We start from the raw sequence: 18,296 nt of genomic DNA, 5'->3' as shown, positions 1-18,296 counted from the left end.
TGAAGAGCTTTTTCTGGAGAAGGTCAGGAGGAATATTTTCCAGTCACCTAGATTTTAATGTTTAATATACATATAGCAGATCAGCCAGCTACATGGCAACACTTTTAATGTCTTCAGGCATCAAGATGTGGCGAAGACAACTTGCTGAAGTTAATACTAAACATCACAACTAGCAAGACCTTGAACATGGTGCCAAATGGGCTGGTCAGAGTATGTCTGAGACTGCCAATCTACTTTATAGTTTTTATACACAACCAGTGAGTACCAACTGTGTCAAGGAATGTCAAAGGGGGATGGTCAGACTGGGACAACACTGTCTCAGATATTGAAAATGAAGAACTGCAGCTTTAGAAAATTTCATTGTGACCCATCCCAATCACATAAGAACAACTCACTGAGGCTCCAAGTTGCACGGGCTCACCATGATTGGACTGCAGTAGATTGGACCATCAATGTCTGATCTGATCAGTCTTGATTTCAGCTCGGATGGTATGTTCAAAATCTGACCAAAACAGCACAGATAATGTGGTTATATCATTGTTTGTGTCAACAGGTATAGGTCCTTCTTTGGTTTACAAAGAATGTGTGATCATTATTGTTCTACAGTCCATGTGTCAGGAACTTTACATCACCGCCACTGAAGGTACACTATTGAAAAGCAAGTGTACAAAAGGAAAACTACAAAGGCACACGTTTGTACAATCAGGAAATTAAATTCATACAATGTAAGCAAAAGGATTTTCAACACTTTTCTTTAATAAGAATCGTACTGAAAGTATTCAAACTTTTAACATGTGCACTTGGTATGGGTACTTGGGCGTGAAAGATAAAAACTGACTCTCCAGAATCATCAGTATGACCAACAAGATAATTGGCACAGAGCAAATACAGTTTATTTTATGATTGCATCACTAAAATCAAAAGAATGACATAATTAAACACACACCTCAGGTTTGCAAACATATGGTTGCTTCATTGCAGACACAACAATCAGGTTTCAGCACAACAAAAATGCAGCAGGTGAGTTCACCTGTTTTCAACCTAAAAGGAAGAAATCCGAAGAAGAGGAGTGAGGGCGAGAGGGAGAATCCGTGGAGGACGAGCAGGAGGTCGAGGAAGATGAAGATCTGAAACAGGAGGAGAACGTTGTCGAAGACGAAGAGGACCAAATTTGTCAAATATACAAATACAAGGATGGATCCATCATTCAAGACGGTTCTTCCCATGTTGTCTTCCCAATGAGGATATTTCCTTCGATGTTGATGAAATTCTCTGGCCAGTTCCAGCTAGGTGAAGAGATGTGTAGCATTTACTGTAATTTATGTTATTCAAATTTCTTCTTTTACTGTAGAGTACTTTAACCTGTACTGGTAGTACAGTATTTCTCTATTTTGTGGACTCAGTGTTGGGACACGTTTTGTTGGGTTTGACTAAGTTGACTGATTTTGGTTATGTGAAGATAACTAAATCATATTTTCAATATTCTGCAGCGGTGATTTTGTGTTGTGCTTGGTGAATTCACCATGTTGAATGTGATCAATTTCTCTGTGTACTTCACGTACACTAATGTAGTCACTGAGAGGTAGAATTGGTAAAAGTGTTTTAAGTTAAACACAGCAGTGTGTAACTGGTTTAAACAGAATTAGATCTTTTGAAATTTGTGTGTTACATACAGTAACATGATGTGTTTTTTTTATAAATCTGGGTATAGTTTTCACGAGACTGTTTCATTTTGCACAAGATCTGAGGTGTTCTGCATATTGTGTGCGTGGTTGTGCTAATTGTGTTTAGAGTTTTGAAATTCAGGAACCCTGCTTTCCAAAGTCGCCTTTAAGCAATCGTAACAAAATGTAAAACAAAAGGCCCAACAAATTCTGAGTGACTTAGGTCGCCCCCTATGTGGGGAATTTGTTGAGCTCTCCTCTAAAAGACAATATAGAGCAACAAAGAACATAAGAAATCATTTATCCCAAACACAACCATATTCCTCAATTTTTGACAATTTTTCAGACTACAAGTTGTGCCTGTTGTTTTTTGTGACCTTTTTGTCCTTTTAATTATTTTATTGAGTTTTTGTTTTAATCACTAATTGACGCCAAAGGCAATTTCCCACATATGTGGACAACAAAGGTAATTAACATTAAATTAGCTGTTATCCAAACTGTTCAGTCACAACAGGGACACACAAATACGACTTGTATCAATTCTGGAGAGAAATTATAAATCTTAAAAAAACAGCTTACAAACCATTGCCATATATCCCCCTGATGGATTGAAGGGTTCTAATGCTTTGATGCATCTATCAGTCCATACATTTTCTGTGCTAGGTGTTCTGTGGTTTAGGGGGGACGGGAGCTTTGCTCCAGCAAGCAACAGAAAACCCGCTGAAGAGGTCACCAGTCCATCAGAGAGCAACACACAGGTAAAACACTGAGCTTGGGGATGTAGGATTTGTGCCCCACAGCTGTCTACTGAGAGCATGTTGGGCAAGCGCCCTGCGATTTCAGATATTCATTATTTCAATCAATCAATCAATCAATCAATCAAATTTTATTGTCAATTACAATTTGCATTGCAATCCAAAAATCAGTTCCTATTTAAACTGAAGTTGGTGGGCTGGCCCCAATTTTAGGCCACCTCAAGAGGAATACGCCTACAAAGCTTGTCAGTATTCTGGCAGACTTAGATATATTGACACAAATGTCTATAACAGAATTTTATTGGTCTTTTTTACAGTTTTACGCTATAAAGAACAATCACACTGAGCCGCACTGATTATTGTGAACATAGAGGACCACTGGCCCCAAATGCAGAGGTGCCAAAGGAAACCAACGTATATAACATGAATGTATTGGATGGTGAGTGGAAGCATGCACAATAATATTAACAACTGCACTACTGCGTGTGGATGCAGCAACCCCAGTGCTAGAGCAACCATTAGCATATCAGCCCACAGTCGACACAAAGCCAATATGTTGAAGCCTTTAGGCAATAAAATGACACAACACAAGCTATTATTATTATTATTATTATTATTATTATTATTATTATTATTATTATTGTTGTTGTTGTTGTTATTATGTACTGTTTAAGAACAATGTTGCAAGTTTAAGGGTTGCTGTGGAGACACATGAAGTCAATAAGTTGAGATTGTAACTTCCAGGTCAGTTTTAGAGAAATAAAGAAAGTTTATTATACATTTGGAAAGCTAACCTTTTTCATTTCCTAACATCATTAAAGAACAGTCACTTGCGGTTCCTATCACAGCCATGAGACACTACATTTTCCTCCATTAACCTGTTTGCAGTTTCCTGAAAGAAGGGGTAAATGGTGGCTTCTGACCTGTCGAGCTTATTTGGCTATCACACTAACTTCTACTTTGCATACAGTTGGACAGCTGGTAATTTACTGTTCATACAAGACGGCACATCAGACTCTCTTGTGCTGGACGGTAGTAGGAACACTAAGAGGCTTGCAAGCTTTGGAAATAGAGTTGAAGACCAAAAAGTCATACTTTAATGTAGAAAAAAAGAGTGAATTTTTTTGTATGTAGATTGGTAATGACATCATCATGGGTGTAAGCAATGGATTACATCTGCTGGAACTGGAGACTGCTAAAGCCACTGCTAAAGGAAAATGTAATTCATCTTTTTCTCTTTTTTTTTCCCCTAAATGGTGAAATTGCACAGCAATGTGTATGTGTTAGCTTTTCTATTATCATACTGTGTCAAGTGGTTTTGTGAGTTATTGATAATAATTTGATTACTGAGCTTTTCTTGCTTTAAAGTTGAAGCCTTAATTTAAGTAACAAAAAATGCCTATTTAATGCTAATTTATTGCATTATATTAGTAACTGAGTTGAAGTTAAGTGGGATACTGCCACTTAGCTTTACTTTGTTGCAGTAACCTGTTAACCTTGCTTTAGATGGCTCACGGTTCACCTCAGAATTATAGTCGAAAAAATCAACATGACATGATTCTATTATAGGTATGTGGTTAAAAATGTGTACTTCTCCACTGCAGACCTGACGTTGGGGAATTCACTCTTTAATCTATTTTAAATCCTGACATGGCAGTCTGTACTAAATTAAGATGTACTTTTCTTCGGGTTCTTGTCTCTTAGTTTCACTTAGCGACCACAGACAGTTGGCCCATTACTTATCTCTGCTCTGCTTCCTGCTCACCATCGTGACTCTGCTGCAGACTCTCTGCTGTGAGTATGTCATCTTACATCTACTACAGTCGCCATCATAAATATGCAACCAGAACACCATGCGTTGTCGTTGACGTTGATGCTGCGAGTCTTTGAAACCCCTCTGGAGTGCGATGTTAATGCAAACATTCCTCACAAATGACATTTCCTCATTTTGTGTTCGGTCGACGTGGTTGGAAAGCATTATTTGAGACTTTGTGGCAGCTATACCGTGTTGTTTACATCAGTTTCCTTTTAATCAAAGAATGATGTGACCTACAATTCCCTCCAGTACCCCCAAGGTCCATATTGTTTTGTTGCAAGAATTGTGAAGTAGAAAAATGGAACCACAGTTCTCAAAACATTCTACAAATAAAATAATAAAAAATACATTTGTATTCAGCCCCAGAGTCAATACTTTGCAGAACCATCTTTCGCTGCAATTGCTGCAGTAAGTATCTTCAGGTATGTCTCTACCAGCTATTTAAAACTAGCGATGAGAATTTCCATCCAGCGGTCTTTTAAAATTAGCTAATTTCAGTCGGATTGAAAGAAAACCCATCCATCCATTTTCTATACCTGCTTATCCATGTAAAGTTTCCAGGAAGCTGGTGCCCATTCTAGCGGTCATTGGGTAAGAGGCGGGGAACAGCCTGGGCATTATGCTGGTCCCTGGAAAAAAAATAATCAACAGTTATGTTCAATTTTGCCACAGATACTTGGATTTTGATCTGGACTTTGAACAAGCTCATTAACATGCTTTGACCTAAATCTTTCCGTTGTAGCTCTTGCTGTATTCTCATGGTTATTACCCTGCTGGCAGATGGACCTCTGTCCCATTCGTTCTGAACAGCTTTCCAATCCCTACTGAACAACAGCATCTCTCAACAGGTCTTACAGTGTGTTCAGGGCAATGGGCAGTATTAGATTTCCACCTGACGTTTTTCAGGCAGGTCAAAAGGTTCCAGTTTGGTCTGATCTGACCAGAGCACCCTCTTCTACATGTCGCTGTCTATGGCCGTTTATGGATCGTGGCACATGTGAACTAGACTTCTCACAGCTTTTTATTTATTTATTTAACAATCGACTCTTCTTGCCACGCTTCCGTAAAGCCGTGTTTCTGACCCACCTGAGCCCTGGATCTCTGCAGCTACTCCAGAGTAACCAGATATTTGCCTGGCCTGTCAGTTTTTGCATACGCTTTTCATTTTTAGATGATCCATGCAGATCCATCCATATGTTGGTGGTTTAATTTGTTGTTTCATAACCTAACCCGCTGCTTTAAACCTCTCCCAAACATTTTCCGTGAGCTGCCAGGTTTGGGTCTAAATGATGCTGGTGTTTCACTGATTTCCACTAACAAACATCTGCGGCCTCCACAGAGCAGCTGTACTTATATTAAGATTAAATTACACACCCTCTGAACTCTGTTTGCTAACGAGGTGACTTCTGAAAGCTTTTGGTGACGCTGAAATTGTTTTAGAAGTATGAAAGCAAATAGAGCTGAATACAAATTTATGATTTTCATTTCTTATTATTTTTATTTAAAAATCATGTAAATGTTTTTTACTTCACAATAATTAGCTGCTCTGTGTCATTGTAGCACATAAAATCCCAGATACACTGAAGTTGTTGGTTGTAATGGGACAAAATGTGAACATGTTCGAGAGGTGTGAGTACTTGTGCAAGGCGCTGTCCATGATGCATACATCTTAGTGTATCTCACAAATTCTTTCGCCCACACTGTTGAATAATGGCCATGATTCATCTGTTTAGCTATATATCTTCTCCAAATCCGTGGACCAGTCATGACATTTTCAGCATCGCTGATCTTCTGTGCATTCATCATTGGAATTGATTGATGCCGCTTGTTTTCTGTAATTGCTTGATATTTGCAAATAATGTCTTAGAGACATATTTAGCCCATGAGATGCAGCTGTTAAGGGCTGAAAATGTCAATTGTGTTTAGCTGTAAGATTGGAGCATTAAGGTATTCACTTAAGGTTAACAGAGGCTGATAAATCACATGCAAGAAACACTTAATGCACTGCATCTAAAACTGGCAATGGACGGGCTTAAACAAAGCAAAAAAGTTAAACTTTTTGCTACCACACAAATTTATTCCTTCTCACAATCTACTTACAACATTATAAATGCAGCAAAAACTCTCCGAAATACCAAAGTTCATACTTTTCTACTGAGCCACTTGTGTAAATAGCAAAGTAAGTGTTGGAGTGTAGTGAAAAAATCAAATATTAATTCTGAAATTGCATCAAGCAGCAAATATTATTGCTTCAGAGTGCGGCTTACTTTTCTTTACTTTTGATATAAAATAAAATGGCAATATCATGCAATTTTAAGCAGGCGATGCACACATACATGAAAGCACTCTGACTTTTCTCTTTGTGTGTGTGTGTGTGTGTGTGTGTGTGTGTGTGTGTGTGTGTGTGTGTGGTCCGACAGTGGTTCAGATCACGTTGACATCTAAGTCCCAGTCGACTCTGCAGGAAAACAAACTGCGAGAGGTGACAGACAGGCTGGAGAAGCTCAAACAGTCCCACCGCCTCCTGTTCACCCAGTATCCCGCTCTGAACCACTACTGTACCTCCACCAATTCTTCCACTGGTGGTAAGTTTGTGAGCAAGCGTCAGAAATCTACAAAAATTCACAACTATTGTTGTGAATAACTGCTAATAATGGATGAGCTGTGATTTTGATCTTGTTTTCAGAGTTGTGTATGGACTTTTGCGTTTTTCAAATTGCTAAAAGCAAATTCAGCACAAAACGAGATGTTTTGGTGGTGGGAGCTTAGAGGGTGGCCAGGTGAGTGGTGAAAAGCAACAAGGGGGAGCCAAAGGATTCTCCCACACAGGCTGTATTAAGTTGTAAAACACACCACCGGAGCCAAGACGAAGGACAGCAAAGGTAAAACCAGGTTTCTGTTGAGGAAAAAGCTGGTAAGCTCCAGTTCTTCAAAGACCAGAAGATAGAAGGCGTGCGCCTGTTTACATCTCATGTTTGCAAAACAATCTGGCCTCTGCATCAGGGAACCAGCAGCCCTTTTAGCTTTTACATGTGAGGATTTTTATTATGACCGTGAAATACAATGATGCCACCGCTTTGATTGTGACCCGGATCTGATTCCATTTAGTTCACTGGGGTCATTGCTCCTGTTTCTCCTGCCACCCCAGAATTAGTTGCATTAATATCACTTGTTGCATTAGTTGTATTTCAGGTGGCCAATCACTCATAGGTGTGGTCTACTTTGTTTCTGCCTACACTGATTTATTTATTTTTTACCTAGAACAACAGTTGTCTCTTCATGACTTCATGGCATATGCTCAGAAATAGTCTCCAGCTGCTGTCCCGGGTCCATTGTGTAGGTTTAGGAAGATTCATGTTTTGCCTTAGGTGCCAGATCTCATCAGGTTTTCACCTTCAGACTAATGCCCAGTGTGAATGTATAAACCAAGAATTAACCAAGAAAAAGAAGAGGTAGGCTGCCACTTGGCGGTGCCGGTGGAGCATTCTGGTGTAAAGTTCTTACTCAGGGTCCCTGAGGGACACTCCACAGAATTAAAACAGAGGAACTTGCAGCCTCCACAGCGCCCTGCTCCAACCGCTTACTGATGATGAGCTCCAAGGTGTAGCACCCGGTTTCTCCAGAAACGTATGTAAGAAACGTCCCAGTAGCTTTTTGAATAACTGCGCATGCACAAGACCATCCTACCTGCTTTTCCATTCCTCAGAGGATCACGTGAAATAATCTCCCAGATTCACTCTGGTCCTATTTCTTTCTTCTGAGGCCTTCATCTTCTTATCATAAACTTGTAAGACAGTTTGCTTCTTGCGACTCTCCACCATTTTTGAATGACACAACCAGTAGATAAGACGATCCCCTGGAACTCGAAGCCGAAAGAATATTGTCCTCTATACCTTTAATATGAGTAACAGTGATTATATCACAGCTAAAATACTGTCATTATGTTTTGAAAAACAATTAGTGTTTGCAATATTTTACTGTAACTTGGCCTATCATCATAAGTGATAGGCAGTAGTGGTCAAACAAACTAAAATTATTTCTCAACAGGAATATTTCAAACCAATGGAAAACCGACATGTTCTTATAATAAATAATAAGAGGTTGCGATGCTTTAAAGCAGTTTAAGAAATATCTACAGTCCCCCCCCTCTGTGTGATTCTTATTTTTTTTTTCAAACAGAGAGGGAGTGCAGACCCTGTCTGAATGACTGGACGCTTCAAGGAGAGAAGTGTTTCTACTTCAGTGAGGACAGAGCCGACTGGATCAGCAGTCAGTACCACTGCATGTCACTGGGAGGCGCTGTGGCTACAATAAAAACAGAGGAGGAGCAGGTGCACCTTGCAAGATACAGTATCTACCACAAAATAATAATAAAAAAGGGTTACATACATTTAGAAGATCAATGGAAAACGTATCAGTTGTTATATCTCAAACATAGTTAAATGTGTTCTTAAAAGTGGGTTATTTGGATTTTTATAGGCTTGTTCTGCATCTTCTGTCCATAGTTGGGGGAGTACTGTATGAGAAGAAATAACCCAAAGGTTATAAAGGCACAGGTTCTACATATGCATATATAGCCATGGGCATATACATGCTTAGCAGCAGCAGTGAGTCTGGTTAAGAATAGATTTACGACGACTAAAGGAGCAGCGGCGGCTTAAGGTCAATGGAGGTTTAGTCTTTCATTAAATTTACTGCTCATGTAACACAGTTTACATCCTGCATCTGTCACAAGTTAAGATTAAGCAGAACTCCCAAAGAAGATAAAATGTGGACCCTGATGGTTTCTGGCCCTTTTCTCAGGAGTTTCTGTTTAAAACGGCCCAGAGCCGGAGTCAGGGAGACTCCTATTGGCTCGGCCTGAGGGGAAGCGGCGCGGAGGGGACATGGCAGTGGAGTGACGGCGCCCCGTTGGAGAACGGACCTCAGTGAGTGTGAGGACAGGAGCCAAGAGGTGGAGGAGGAGTGGAAGGAGGGTCAAACACGGCACAAGAGCTCACGAGTCAGCAGCTACTTGAAAAGCTTGTGACGGTTTGATCACATGTTAAAGTACAACATGTCCGGTTACACAGCTATGGAAAGCAAGGCATACAGTTTAGAATATCACTTAATCAAAAATGCACCGCTTCTTTCAATCAGCAAGCTGTAAGATTTGAATAAAAACGGAACTGATAGCTGGAACTGTTCATAATTTCATCCATTTTTATAACAACATCAGTTCCATCTGAAGAAATGTAAACCCAGGCCATGATTCCGTTACCACACTGCTGATATGTTGTCCTTTTGGAAATTTTTTGTCTTTTTTTTTTTTGTGGGACAACATGTCCAGTTCAATTTCAGGTTTTGGGGGGATTTTTGCCCAGTCTGGATTTTAATTTTTTTGCGTTACACTATTCCTCAACCTAGACAGATAGATAATGCAGGATGTTGTTGTCCAACCAACACTAACCCCAGCTGCTTTTAGCTCATTTTATCATTTAGTTGTTTTCTCTGCAGCCTTCCTAGTCCGTGTTTTCGAGGAATGCCCAGTTTTTTGTAATTTAATCATCGTCCCATCTTCAAATAGTGATGAACATATTCATTGTGTGGTGTGTAAATAATGTAGTGGAACCTCCTGACTGGGACAGCGCCCCTGTGCAACAATAATAAAGCAACATACTAACTATACATACTAATCTTTCCGCAAACTTTTGCTTTAGCTAAAGGATGAAAATGAGATAAAGTCAAGGAAAGCCAACAATTTTTATTAGAATTATAATAATAAAAAAGTGGAATCTGTCAAATTCCTGACCTGCAGGTTCGACAGTAAAGAAAATCAAACATCTGTATCATCCAAGAAAAGCTTGATTTTTGACATCTCTACTGACATAATGAAAAACATAACAACAAACGACCTTATAAATGTGATATATGAGTGAGAGAGGCTGTAGCGGTAGGAGATTATATGCAGATTTTGTTTTTAATCTCGTCTCCACAGGTTTTGGGCTCATCAGCCAGATGTCACAGGAGAGATCAAGGAGCTGTGTGGTCGACTCACACCAGGAGACAACTACAGGAGGAGCTGGGTCCCCTCCAGCTGCTCCGGTCAGCTGAGGAGGATCTGTGAGAGAAGACCAGCTTCTCTACAGTGACCAGACACAACAGTTTTGTTTATTTTTTTAAATCCTTTTTCTGTTAAATTTGGATTGTCACACTTAGAGACAAAAAAATTAGCATTCTTTTTTCACATGTTTTATGTCACTGAATTAAAAGTAGAAAATCCCTAGAAAGTCCAGATGCATGTATTTGAATCATGTTTGTAGGACCAACTGGATCACAGCAACCTTTCATATAGATGTGAAGCTTTTATAATGTAATTATGTTTTATTATTATGTTTTATTATAATCCACTCATTGTGTGCACCTGACCAAACCCTAAACAGTTCAGTCATTTTCCCTTTTGAGTTTGTAACTCTGAATTCTTATTCGCTTTTTTGTTTCTGCTAAAATAAATGGAATAAAACAGTTTTCTGAATATTGCTGTTGTAAAGTGTTAAAGATTATGTCAAATTAAAATACATTTTATCTGCACTAAACAAATGAAATGAGTTATCTGACGTTTTGGCTGGTGGATTAAAGTCATGTCAAGTCTGTGAAACTCGTAGTTATTTTATCCTGGAGATTAAATGATCAAAATTAAACTGTCATTTGATTTATTGTTTTATTAAATTGTGCTTTTATAGTTCAACTGACATCAAAACAGCCTATGTGCACCATCTCTAATATTCCAGCAGGTGTCAGTGTTGTACTAAAAACTACTTCTAACAGACTCCGTTTCCCAGCATCCTTTGTGAGTGAGTGTAGTCGTCGGGCAGAAACTAAGAACAAGCGCGGATTAGAGCTGAATTTATTTGAGAAGGTAATGTAAATGTTCTATTGCTTTATTTTTTTCTAAAGAAAACCAATTTAGGTTTTTTTAAATGGTTAACTGAATTTAAATGTGTGAGAAGAGCTTCTCGTGTAAATGTTATTAGTAGTTCACTCATTAAAAGGGATTTAGTGACCGATGGTGACAAGGCTTAACGGTAATTTACTAAATTTATCTCGTAGACCCACAGCATTAAACAGGTTTAAAATCACGCAGCAAATGTTTTCTCGTTTGTTCACGTTGGTTAGAGAGTAAACTACTAATTTTGATAGCTAAAATTACTAAATTTGTCATTTTCTCTTGACGTAGAATAACTGTATTTGGATCGCTGAAGGTAGTATGGAAATGTTTCTCGCACGTAAATAATTTTTCTATCTACCTCAGATGAACACCATTATACAATTTTACAAGACTATTAATACAAGGATAATAGTATTAAAGCGAGATAGAAGTGCATCTCCCATAGTGCTGCATATTCACAGATATTATTTACGGATACATGCATGTGCTTATCTTTTAAAATACTTGACTTAGATTTTAAAATGTACAATAAAAGTAAATATCTACAGGTACATATGGAATGTTGTGTTACTTACTAGTAGCTGTGTTGATGTGAATTTATTTATATTGTTTTCATTTGCCTGAAAGTTCCTATAAGGTAGAATACACATTAGCTCAAAATATTTTTATTTTTATTTCAATTTTATTCATTCATTCATTCATTATTTTTTTTCAGGTTGAAAATTAATTGGTTTGATTTGATTTCAACCTGCAAAATAAACATTTATGCAATTATAATATATGATATAATAATTAGGACCATTTACATGTTTATTCAGGATCCAGATACATTGTGGTCTTATTTTTATTGACTAGTGCATTAACAAATTATTTTCATGTTGTGTATAACTTGTGCTGATATCCAAAGGCTAAAATGTCTGACAAGTTTGAAGAGAAGATTAAGAACTACAGGACGGCACCTTTTGATGCCCGGTTCCCTAACACCAACCAGACCCGGAACTGCTACCAGAACTATTTAGGTAAACAAGGCAATGCGCTTCAACATTGTTTCATTTGATCCATTTAGTGTCACTTGCCTAGTTTCTCAGATCCTTTCTGCTTTTATTTTAACATTAAATTGGACCTGAGTTGTAACTTTGTTGCTGTCTGTGGAAGAGCTGCAGCTGTATGTAAAATGTCTTTGTTGGTTTACTGACAAAATTCTCTTTTATTTTGGTACCAAATAGAATTGGCCATAATTCTAGCTTTGGTCTATGTTGGAAATTCACAGAGAAATGCCATTCTATATTTCCGGAGCTAGAACATAGTCACTGGAAATGTTGTTATGCATACTAAAAATAAAGCTGGTAGGTCAAATATTGGTAAGGAAACTAACAGTAAACTCTTGCAAAAGGAGGAAAAAGGAAAATAGAAAAATGTTATGAAGTGTAAATACTGCCAAGAAATATAGAATTAGAAAATATACCAGCCTTTGTACCTGAGATACTTTAAGAAGTGTTTTCAGCAAGGACAGGCTCTTCAGTTGGAATTGTTCACAGCAATTCTGGAGGGAAATAAGTCATTTCGATGGAGATCCTTGAGGAAAATGGGAAATTGTGTTTTGAAATTTATCTGGCATTGAAAAAGTGGGAATTTGATTATAGTTGTCTTTATGCTTGTAATAACTGTTTATTGTTTTAACGATCAGTTTCTGGATGATATTTGTGGAATGAAACATGAGCTTGGAACTGGGATGAGTATCACAGCTTGCTGCTCAAATGATATATTAAACGTGAAGATTACTCAGGAAGAGGTGCAGAAAGTGTCGGGTACAGATAAAGGAAATAAAGCTGTTGAGATACACAAATTCTCAGATGAGATTCTCAAAAATATTAATTTAGCTAAAATTCTAAATTCTTTATTTCAGACATGTTTCTCAAATTGTATTTTGTGGAATACGTCAATTATTAATCCAAATCCCTAAATCTACAAAAGTTGACTCACAAATTCCTTTGGATTACAGAGACATTGGTTTTATGAGTACCGTGTATAAAGTATAGTCTGGAGTATTGACGATTAATTGAGCTGAATGGCATCAGAAAGAGTCAAGCCTGTATTGATCATAGAGCACAGTTACTCTATGAAAGGAAAACTACTTTTCCTTAGTTTGTTGATTTAAAAAAAAGCATTTGATTCAATTAATCGAGACCTTCGACAATATAAATTATTACATTTTGGTATTCTAAAAAAATCTATATTGCTATTAAAGCTCTTTACAAAGATCCACGTTCCTGTATGGCTGGTTTGCTTCCTTCGTTCTACACATTTTGAATTTGGACCTGCTACCATCGAGCCGAACGGTTGAAATGGGAGCAGTAAACGATGGATTGTCGTGTGTTTGTGAATGCACAGATACCGCAAGAATTCAGCTTGCAGGCAAGGTTACTTCCAGTCCCATTTGGAGTGAAACAGGGAGATGTACTTTCACCGACATTATTTGCTGTTTTCATTAATGACCTAGCTGAAGAAATTATCCAAGCTAATTCAGGTATTTGTATTGATGGTTGGAATTTAAGTATTTTGTTATATGCTGATGATATTGTGTTGGTTGCAGACACTGAAATTAAGTTGCAGAACTTGCTAGATATTTTAGGTTTATGGTGCAACAAATGGAGATTGACAGTTAATAGTGACAAGATAGTAGTATATATAGTGACTTGGGATGTGTAAGTTTGCCACTTAGCTTGTTGTAGAAGGTGATGTGGGTTGGGTGCCTTATTATATAAAACAAAGATGTGAAATGATGATTTTACGGAATTGCCTTGTTCTCATGCCAGAAGAAAGACTGACCAGGAAGATTTTTAATTGGAATTGAGCTCAGTTACCCCTGGTCTAAAGAGATTGCTACAATGTTTTCTCCTTGTGATTTAAGCTTCATTTACAGGAATACTTTTTGTTACCATCTGAATATAGTTAAACTAAGGATGCTTAAGAAGTAAAAAGATCAGTGGGTGCACACAATTTGTAAGAAACCAAAACTTAGAACTTATATTTAAATTAAGGATGTATTTTAAACTGAATTATTTGTTGGGTTTATAGGTTGAGGATGAATTAAATTTTTTATTTAATTTTCCTTTGTATTATCATTTGAGAAATATTTTGTTTAAGAAGATGCATCAGAAAAATACTGTTTTGCTTTGGACTTTAATAAACCAATCAGTCGACCAATCATGTAGCATAATCCAATCATAGCACATAGAAACCATTAGATAAAAACACTTGGTAAAGCTATTTGACTGTTTATATTTCTAAAAAAAAGACATGATTTGTCCCTTCTTATGCCATTGTACTGAGCTTGCCTCAATATGCAGCTCACTGAGAGGAAGGTTACATAATCTGTTATACTGTATTTCTGGGTCAGAGATACTCTTCCAGCATCCAAGGAACAGAGAGATGGAGCTGTTGGAGCATGAATAAGTTGCTGACATCATTTTATGCTGATAGTTAAGCTTCTTCCATGACCCCTTGGAAAGCAGCTGAATGTTACTTGTAGAGACTTGGTGTTATTTTGCTGTCACTCTCAACACAAGTCTGACACATAGTTAACAAATTGGACTGTTAGTCACAGAAACATACTAAGATAAAGCGTCTTCAGATAAACTGTCTACACAAAATAGAAGTACTACTATTTTTTTCATGTACTTATATGAAGGGCTGGACAAAGGTGGCTTGCCCTCTCCACGTCAGGGAGGAGTCCCTGCCCTCAGTGGAGGTGTTTGAATATCTAGGCCGTCTTTTCCATGAGTCAGGGGATAATGGATGGGGAAATCGACAGAAGGATAGGTGTGGCTGCTGCAGTGATGCATCAACTGCGCTGATCTGTTGGGGTCAATAACTGAGCCAAAAGGCAAAGTTCTGGATATATTGATGGGTCTTTATTCCTACCCTTCACCTATGGTCATGAAAGTTGGGTCATGACCGAGAGAATGAAATCCTGAATACAAGCTGCTGAAATGACATGCCATTAGAGTCTGGGTGAGGAGCTTGGTCATCCTGGAGGGGCTCGGAGTAGAGCTGCTGCTCCTTCTCATCGAGAGGAGTCAACTGAGGTGGCTCGGGCGTTTGTTTTGAATGCCCCATGTGGACGCCTCCCTCGAGAGGTGCTCCAAGCATGTCCCACAGGGAGGAGGCCCAAAGCGCAGCCCCGGACACAATGGAGAGATTATGTGTCTCAGCTGGCCTGGGAATGTCTCAGTTGTCTGGGGAGAAGGAAGTGTGGGGCGTCTCTGCTGAGTCTCCTGCCCCCACAGCCGGGTCCCGGATAAGTGGAGGAGGACGAGTATGAGATCATTTCTGAATCTTGATGTTCTACAACTCTGTGGCACAACTCAGTTACTAATTGAAGCTAATTGAAGTGAATCATGTCTTTAAGTCTCTTCACTGGTTACCAGTTGATTTAATTTTAAAAATGTTAACCTTTAGAGATTTTAATGAATAGAATATCTGACCTGTGGAAACTTCACACCTCAATTCTGACTTACAGCTCACTGAGAGAGTCTTGTTCTTATCAGCTCTCGGGGATTTTTTCTTTAATGTAATTTTCTCCTTTGTGTTTTTATATATTTTGTTGTGAATCGTTTTGTTATTGTATCTTTAAAACATAAAAACCAAAACAGTTTTACATATTTTACGAGACCATTTTAATCTGCTTTAAGCTAGCACAGTTAGTCTTAGTTTACCACTTTCTCTTTGATCCAAAATTGCTGATTACATTTTCTCAATAATTTTTCCAACTATGAAGTTTTATATTAATAAGCTCTAACTGATATTACTCTTGTTTTTCTAAGCCAGACTTTTAAGGGGACTTTGAGCAGCTTTTTCTTGTCCTGATTTTCTCTCAACAGACTTCCACAGATGTAACAAGGCTCTGTCAGCTAAAAACCAGGACACGGCTCCTTGTGATTGGTACCGCAGGGTATACAAGAGTCTCTGCCCCATGAGCTGGGTATGCTTAGCTTGTCATGGATTTACAGAAGTAAATGCATATAGATGACTGTGTTAAACATTTGCTGCAACCAATTCCAACTTTTCTTAGTAATGCAATGGGCATCAGATTGTTTAATTTTCTATCATCAAAATGCATGAAGGCTTTTTCCCCCAAGATGAAACTTTTGCCCAGTACCACAACCCCAAAAAAAACAGTTTGTCCTCTTATGGCATTTGAACCTGCCAAGGCAAGACAATCTGCTTTATGAGGTAGAGGTGTCATAAACAAAATTAGGTCAGAATCTACCAATTTGAAAGTACATATTTTGGTTATTTTGTATGTTTTTCTTCTTTCAATATTATATCTTTATATGATTTGTGTTTTGATTGCTTCCTCTGATTTCTTTAATTTGTTTACAGGTCCAGAAATGGGACGACCAGCTGGAATCAGGATCTTTTGCAGGGAGGATTTGAAGAGAAATCATTCTTTCTTCTTTTCTTCTTCTGTTCTTCTTTTCGTCTTATCATCTCAACACGAAACATTCCAGTATTTCTGAATACAAAGCTGCTAAATAAAAGCTATGAAATTATTTTTTTTTCTTGGTGTATTTGTCTTTTACCTAAAAGTGTTAAGTGCTTCTTAATATCTTGTAAATTTTTATGATTATTACGGCAATTAGTTTTCTGCCGTTTTTGATTCCGTATTAGTGCATGTTTTGTGTTTTTGTGTTCAGCAGAATAAAGGGATACCTTAAAAATGAATAAACACAATTATAGCTTTCTTATCACTAGAAGTCAGCTTACATGATGATTCAGAAGTACAAATTACCAAAAGATTTCAAGCAACGGGTACCGGGGTAAATTTAAAAAAAAAATTATTAAACTACCAGAAATGACACTTGATTCAAAAGTGAGGAGCAATTTACACATGTTCTGTTTTTTAAAATGATGGAAAAAAGTTTACCTCAACCAGATGAAAACAACTGGTACCTACATAAATTCACGAAGGTTATTTTAATTGTATTATCACAACATAACCTTTATTTGTTCTAAGGCTTAAATCTTCAGCCTTCCAAATGTATCCACACCTTTTGATTGATATTTCTTTATTTTGTCACATTAAAATCATCTATGTAACCTATGTATTTTTAGTTAATTGTGATTGTATGTGTTAGAGCAATAAAAGGTAGCACATAATACTTGGAAAAAAAGCTTAAAAACAGTAACATCTGCAGCATGTTGTGATTATTTCTATTCAGCTCCTCCTACTCTGATACCCCTCCATAAAATATTGTGAAATCTTTGCCTTTCGTAATCACCTAATCACTGAATAGAGAGCACAAATATCCTCAGCATGAACGCAGCCATTCTGGAAAGGTTTGTTAGAGAATCAGTGAGCAAACAGCAGTTTGGAGAGAATACACCACGTAAGTCAGGGATCAAGATGAGGAGAAGTTTCAGGTTTACCCCAAACATCTCAAATAGCGACGTTGAATCCATTGTCTGAAACGAAAACGGTACAGAATGGCAGCAAATGGAAACGGACATCACGATCCAGCTAAGACAGGTCTGAAGGAGCTCAAAAGATTTACAGCTCAGTTGGAAAATCCAATAATGGTACCACCCTCCACAAATGTGTGTCAAGAAAACCATTATTGAAGGAAAGGCGTAAAAATATGTTTGCAGTTTGCCACAAGCTGTGTAGGAGACATGGCAAATGTGGAGGAGAGTGTTTCAATCAGATGATACCAAAATCGTGGGGAATACATCATCTCCATGGTGAAGCATTTTTGGTGCAGCATTATGCTCCAGGGAGGCTTTTCTTCAGCAGGGACAGGGAAGCTGAGCAGTGTTAATGTGAAGAAAAATGGAGGTAAATGCAGCTCATTCCTGGTAGAAACTCTGCTAGCGTAGCATAGCGTAACGTAGCGTAGGGAAAAATGTTTACCTTCCAGCAAGTCAGCAGCACTAAAGATGCAGAAAGATCTACCATCTGAAAACAAATGTACAGGGATTGAGGTTTAATTTACAGTAAATTAATGATAAAAAATTATATTTGTAGTCCATTTTGTCTAAATCAATAAGCAGAAGAAAAATACCAGAAAAAATAAGTAGTTGTGGAAGGTGGCCTGTGCAACTTGTCTTCATCTTTTGTTGGAAATGCTAAA

General features: G+C 37.9%; 2 protein-coding genes across 3 annotated transcripts; both read left to right on the top strand.

The window, feature by feature from the left end:
* The first annotated feature begins 3,461 nt into the window (after nucleotides 1–3,461).
* Nucleotides 3,462–10,432, top strand: LOC105934077 (C-type lectin domain family 4 member E-like). The gene is made up of 6 exons (XM_036145959.1): nucleotides 3,462–3,638; nucleotides 4,124–4,213; nucleotides 6,656–6,820; nucleotides 8,415–8,566; nucleotides 9,039–9,163; nucleotides 10,213–10,432. Exons 1-6 carry the CDS (start codon nucleotides 3,572–3,574, stop codon nucleotides 10,364–10,366), a joined length of 753 nt encoding a protein of 250 aa, XP_036001852.1. The 5' UTR covers nucleotides 3,462–3,571; the 3' UTR covers nucleotides 10,367–10,432.
* Nucleotides 10,433–11,058: 626 nt separating this feature from the next.
* On the top strand, nucleotides 11,059–17,354 carry LOC105934088 (cytochrome c oxidase subunit 6B1). Of its 2 annotated transcripts, none has more exons than XM_012873923.3 (4): nucleotides 11,059–11,133; nucleotides 12,071–12,182; nucleotides 16,047–16,147; nucleotides 16,549–17,354. In XM_012873923.3, exons 2-4 carry the CDS (start codon nucleotides 12,077–12,079, stop codon nucleotides 16,600–16,602), a joined length of 261 nt encoding a protein of 86 aa, XP_012729377.1. In that variant the 5' UTR covers nucleotides 11,059–11,133; nucleotides 12,071–12,076; the 3' UTR covers nucleotides 16,603–17,354. The 2 variants fall into 2 exon arrangements, with proteins under 2 accessions (XP_012729377.1, XP_021177933.1); XM_021322258.2 differs by lacking the exon at nucleotides 11,059–11,133 and adding an exon at nucleotides 11,148–11,299.
* The last annotated feature ends 942 nt before the right edge of the window (nucleotides 17,355–18,296 follow it).

The sequence above is a fragment of the Fundulus heteroclitus genome, chromosome 13 (assembly GCF_011125445.2).
Source record: "Fundulus heteroclitus isolate FHET01 chromosome 13, MU-UCD_Fhet_4.1, whole genome shotgun sequence".
NCBI classification, from domain to species: domain Eukaryota; kingdom Metazoa; phylum Chordata; class Actinopteri; order Cyprinodontiformes; family Fundulidae; genus Fundulus; species Fundulus heteroclitus.
The sequence above is the reverse complement of the archived record's forward strand: the minus strand, read 5'-3'. Positions and strand labels throughout refer to the sequence as shown.

Coding starts and splice junctions, on each gene's coding strand:
- LOC105934077 (XM_036145959.1), top strand. CDS start 3,572: ATGGGTGTAAGCAATGGATTACATCTGCTGGAACTGGAGACTGCTAAA. Junction 8,567..9,038: donor TAAAAACAGAGGAGGAGCAG/GTGCACCTTGCA, acceptor CCCTTTTCTCAG/GAGTTTCTGTTTAAAACGGC. Junction 9,164..10,212: donor CCGTTGGAGAACGGACCTCA/GTGAGTGTGAGG, acceptor TCGTCTCCACAG/GTTTTGGGCTCATCAGCCAG.
- LOC105934088 (XM_012873923.3), top strand. CDS start 12,077: ATGTCTGACAAGTTTGAAGAGAAGATTAAGAACTACAGGACGGCACCT. Junction 12,183..16,046: donor CTGCTACCAGAACTATTTAG/GTAAACAAGGCA, acceptor TTCTCTCAACAG/ACTTCCACAGATGTAACAAG. Junction 16,148..16,548: donor GTCTCTGCCCCATGAGCTGG/GTATGCTTAGCT, acceptor ATTTGTTTACAG/GTCCAGAAATGGGACGACCA.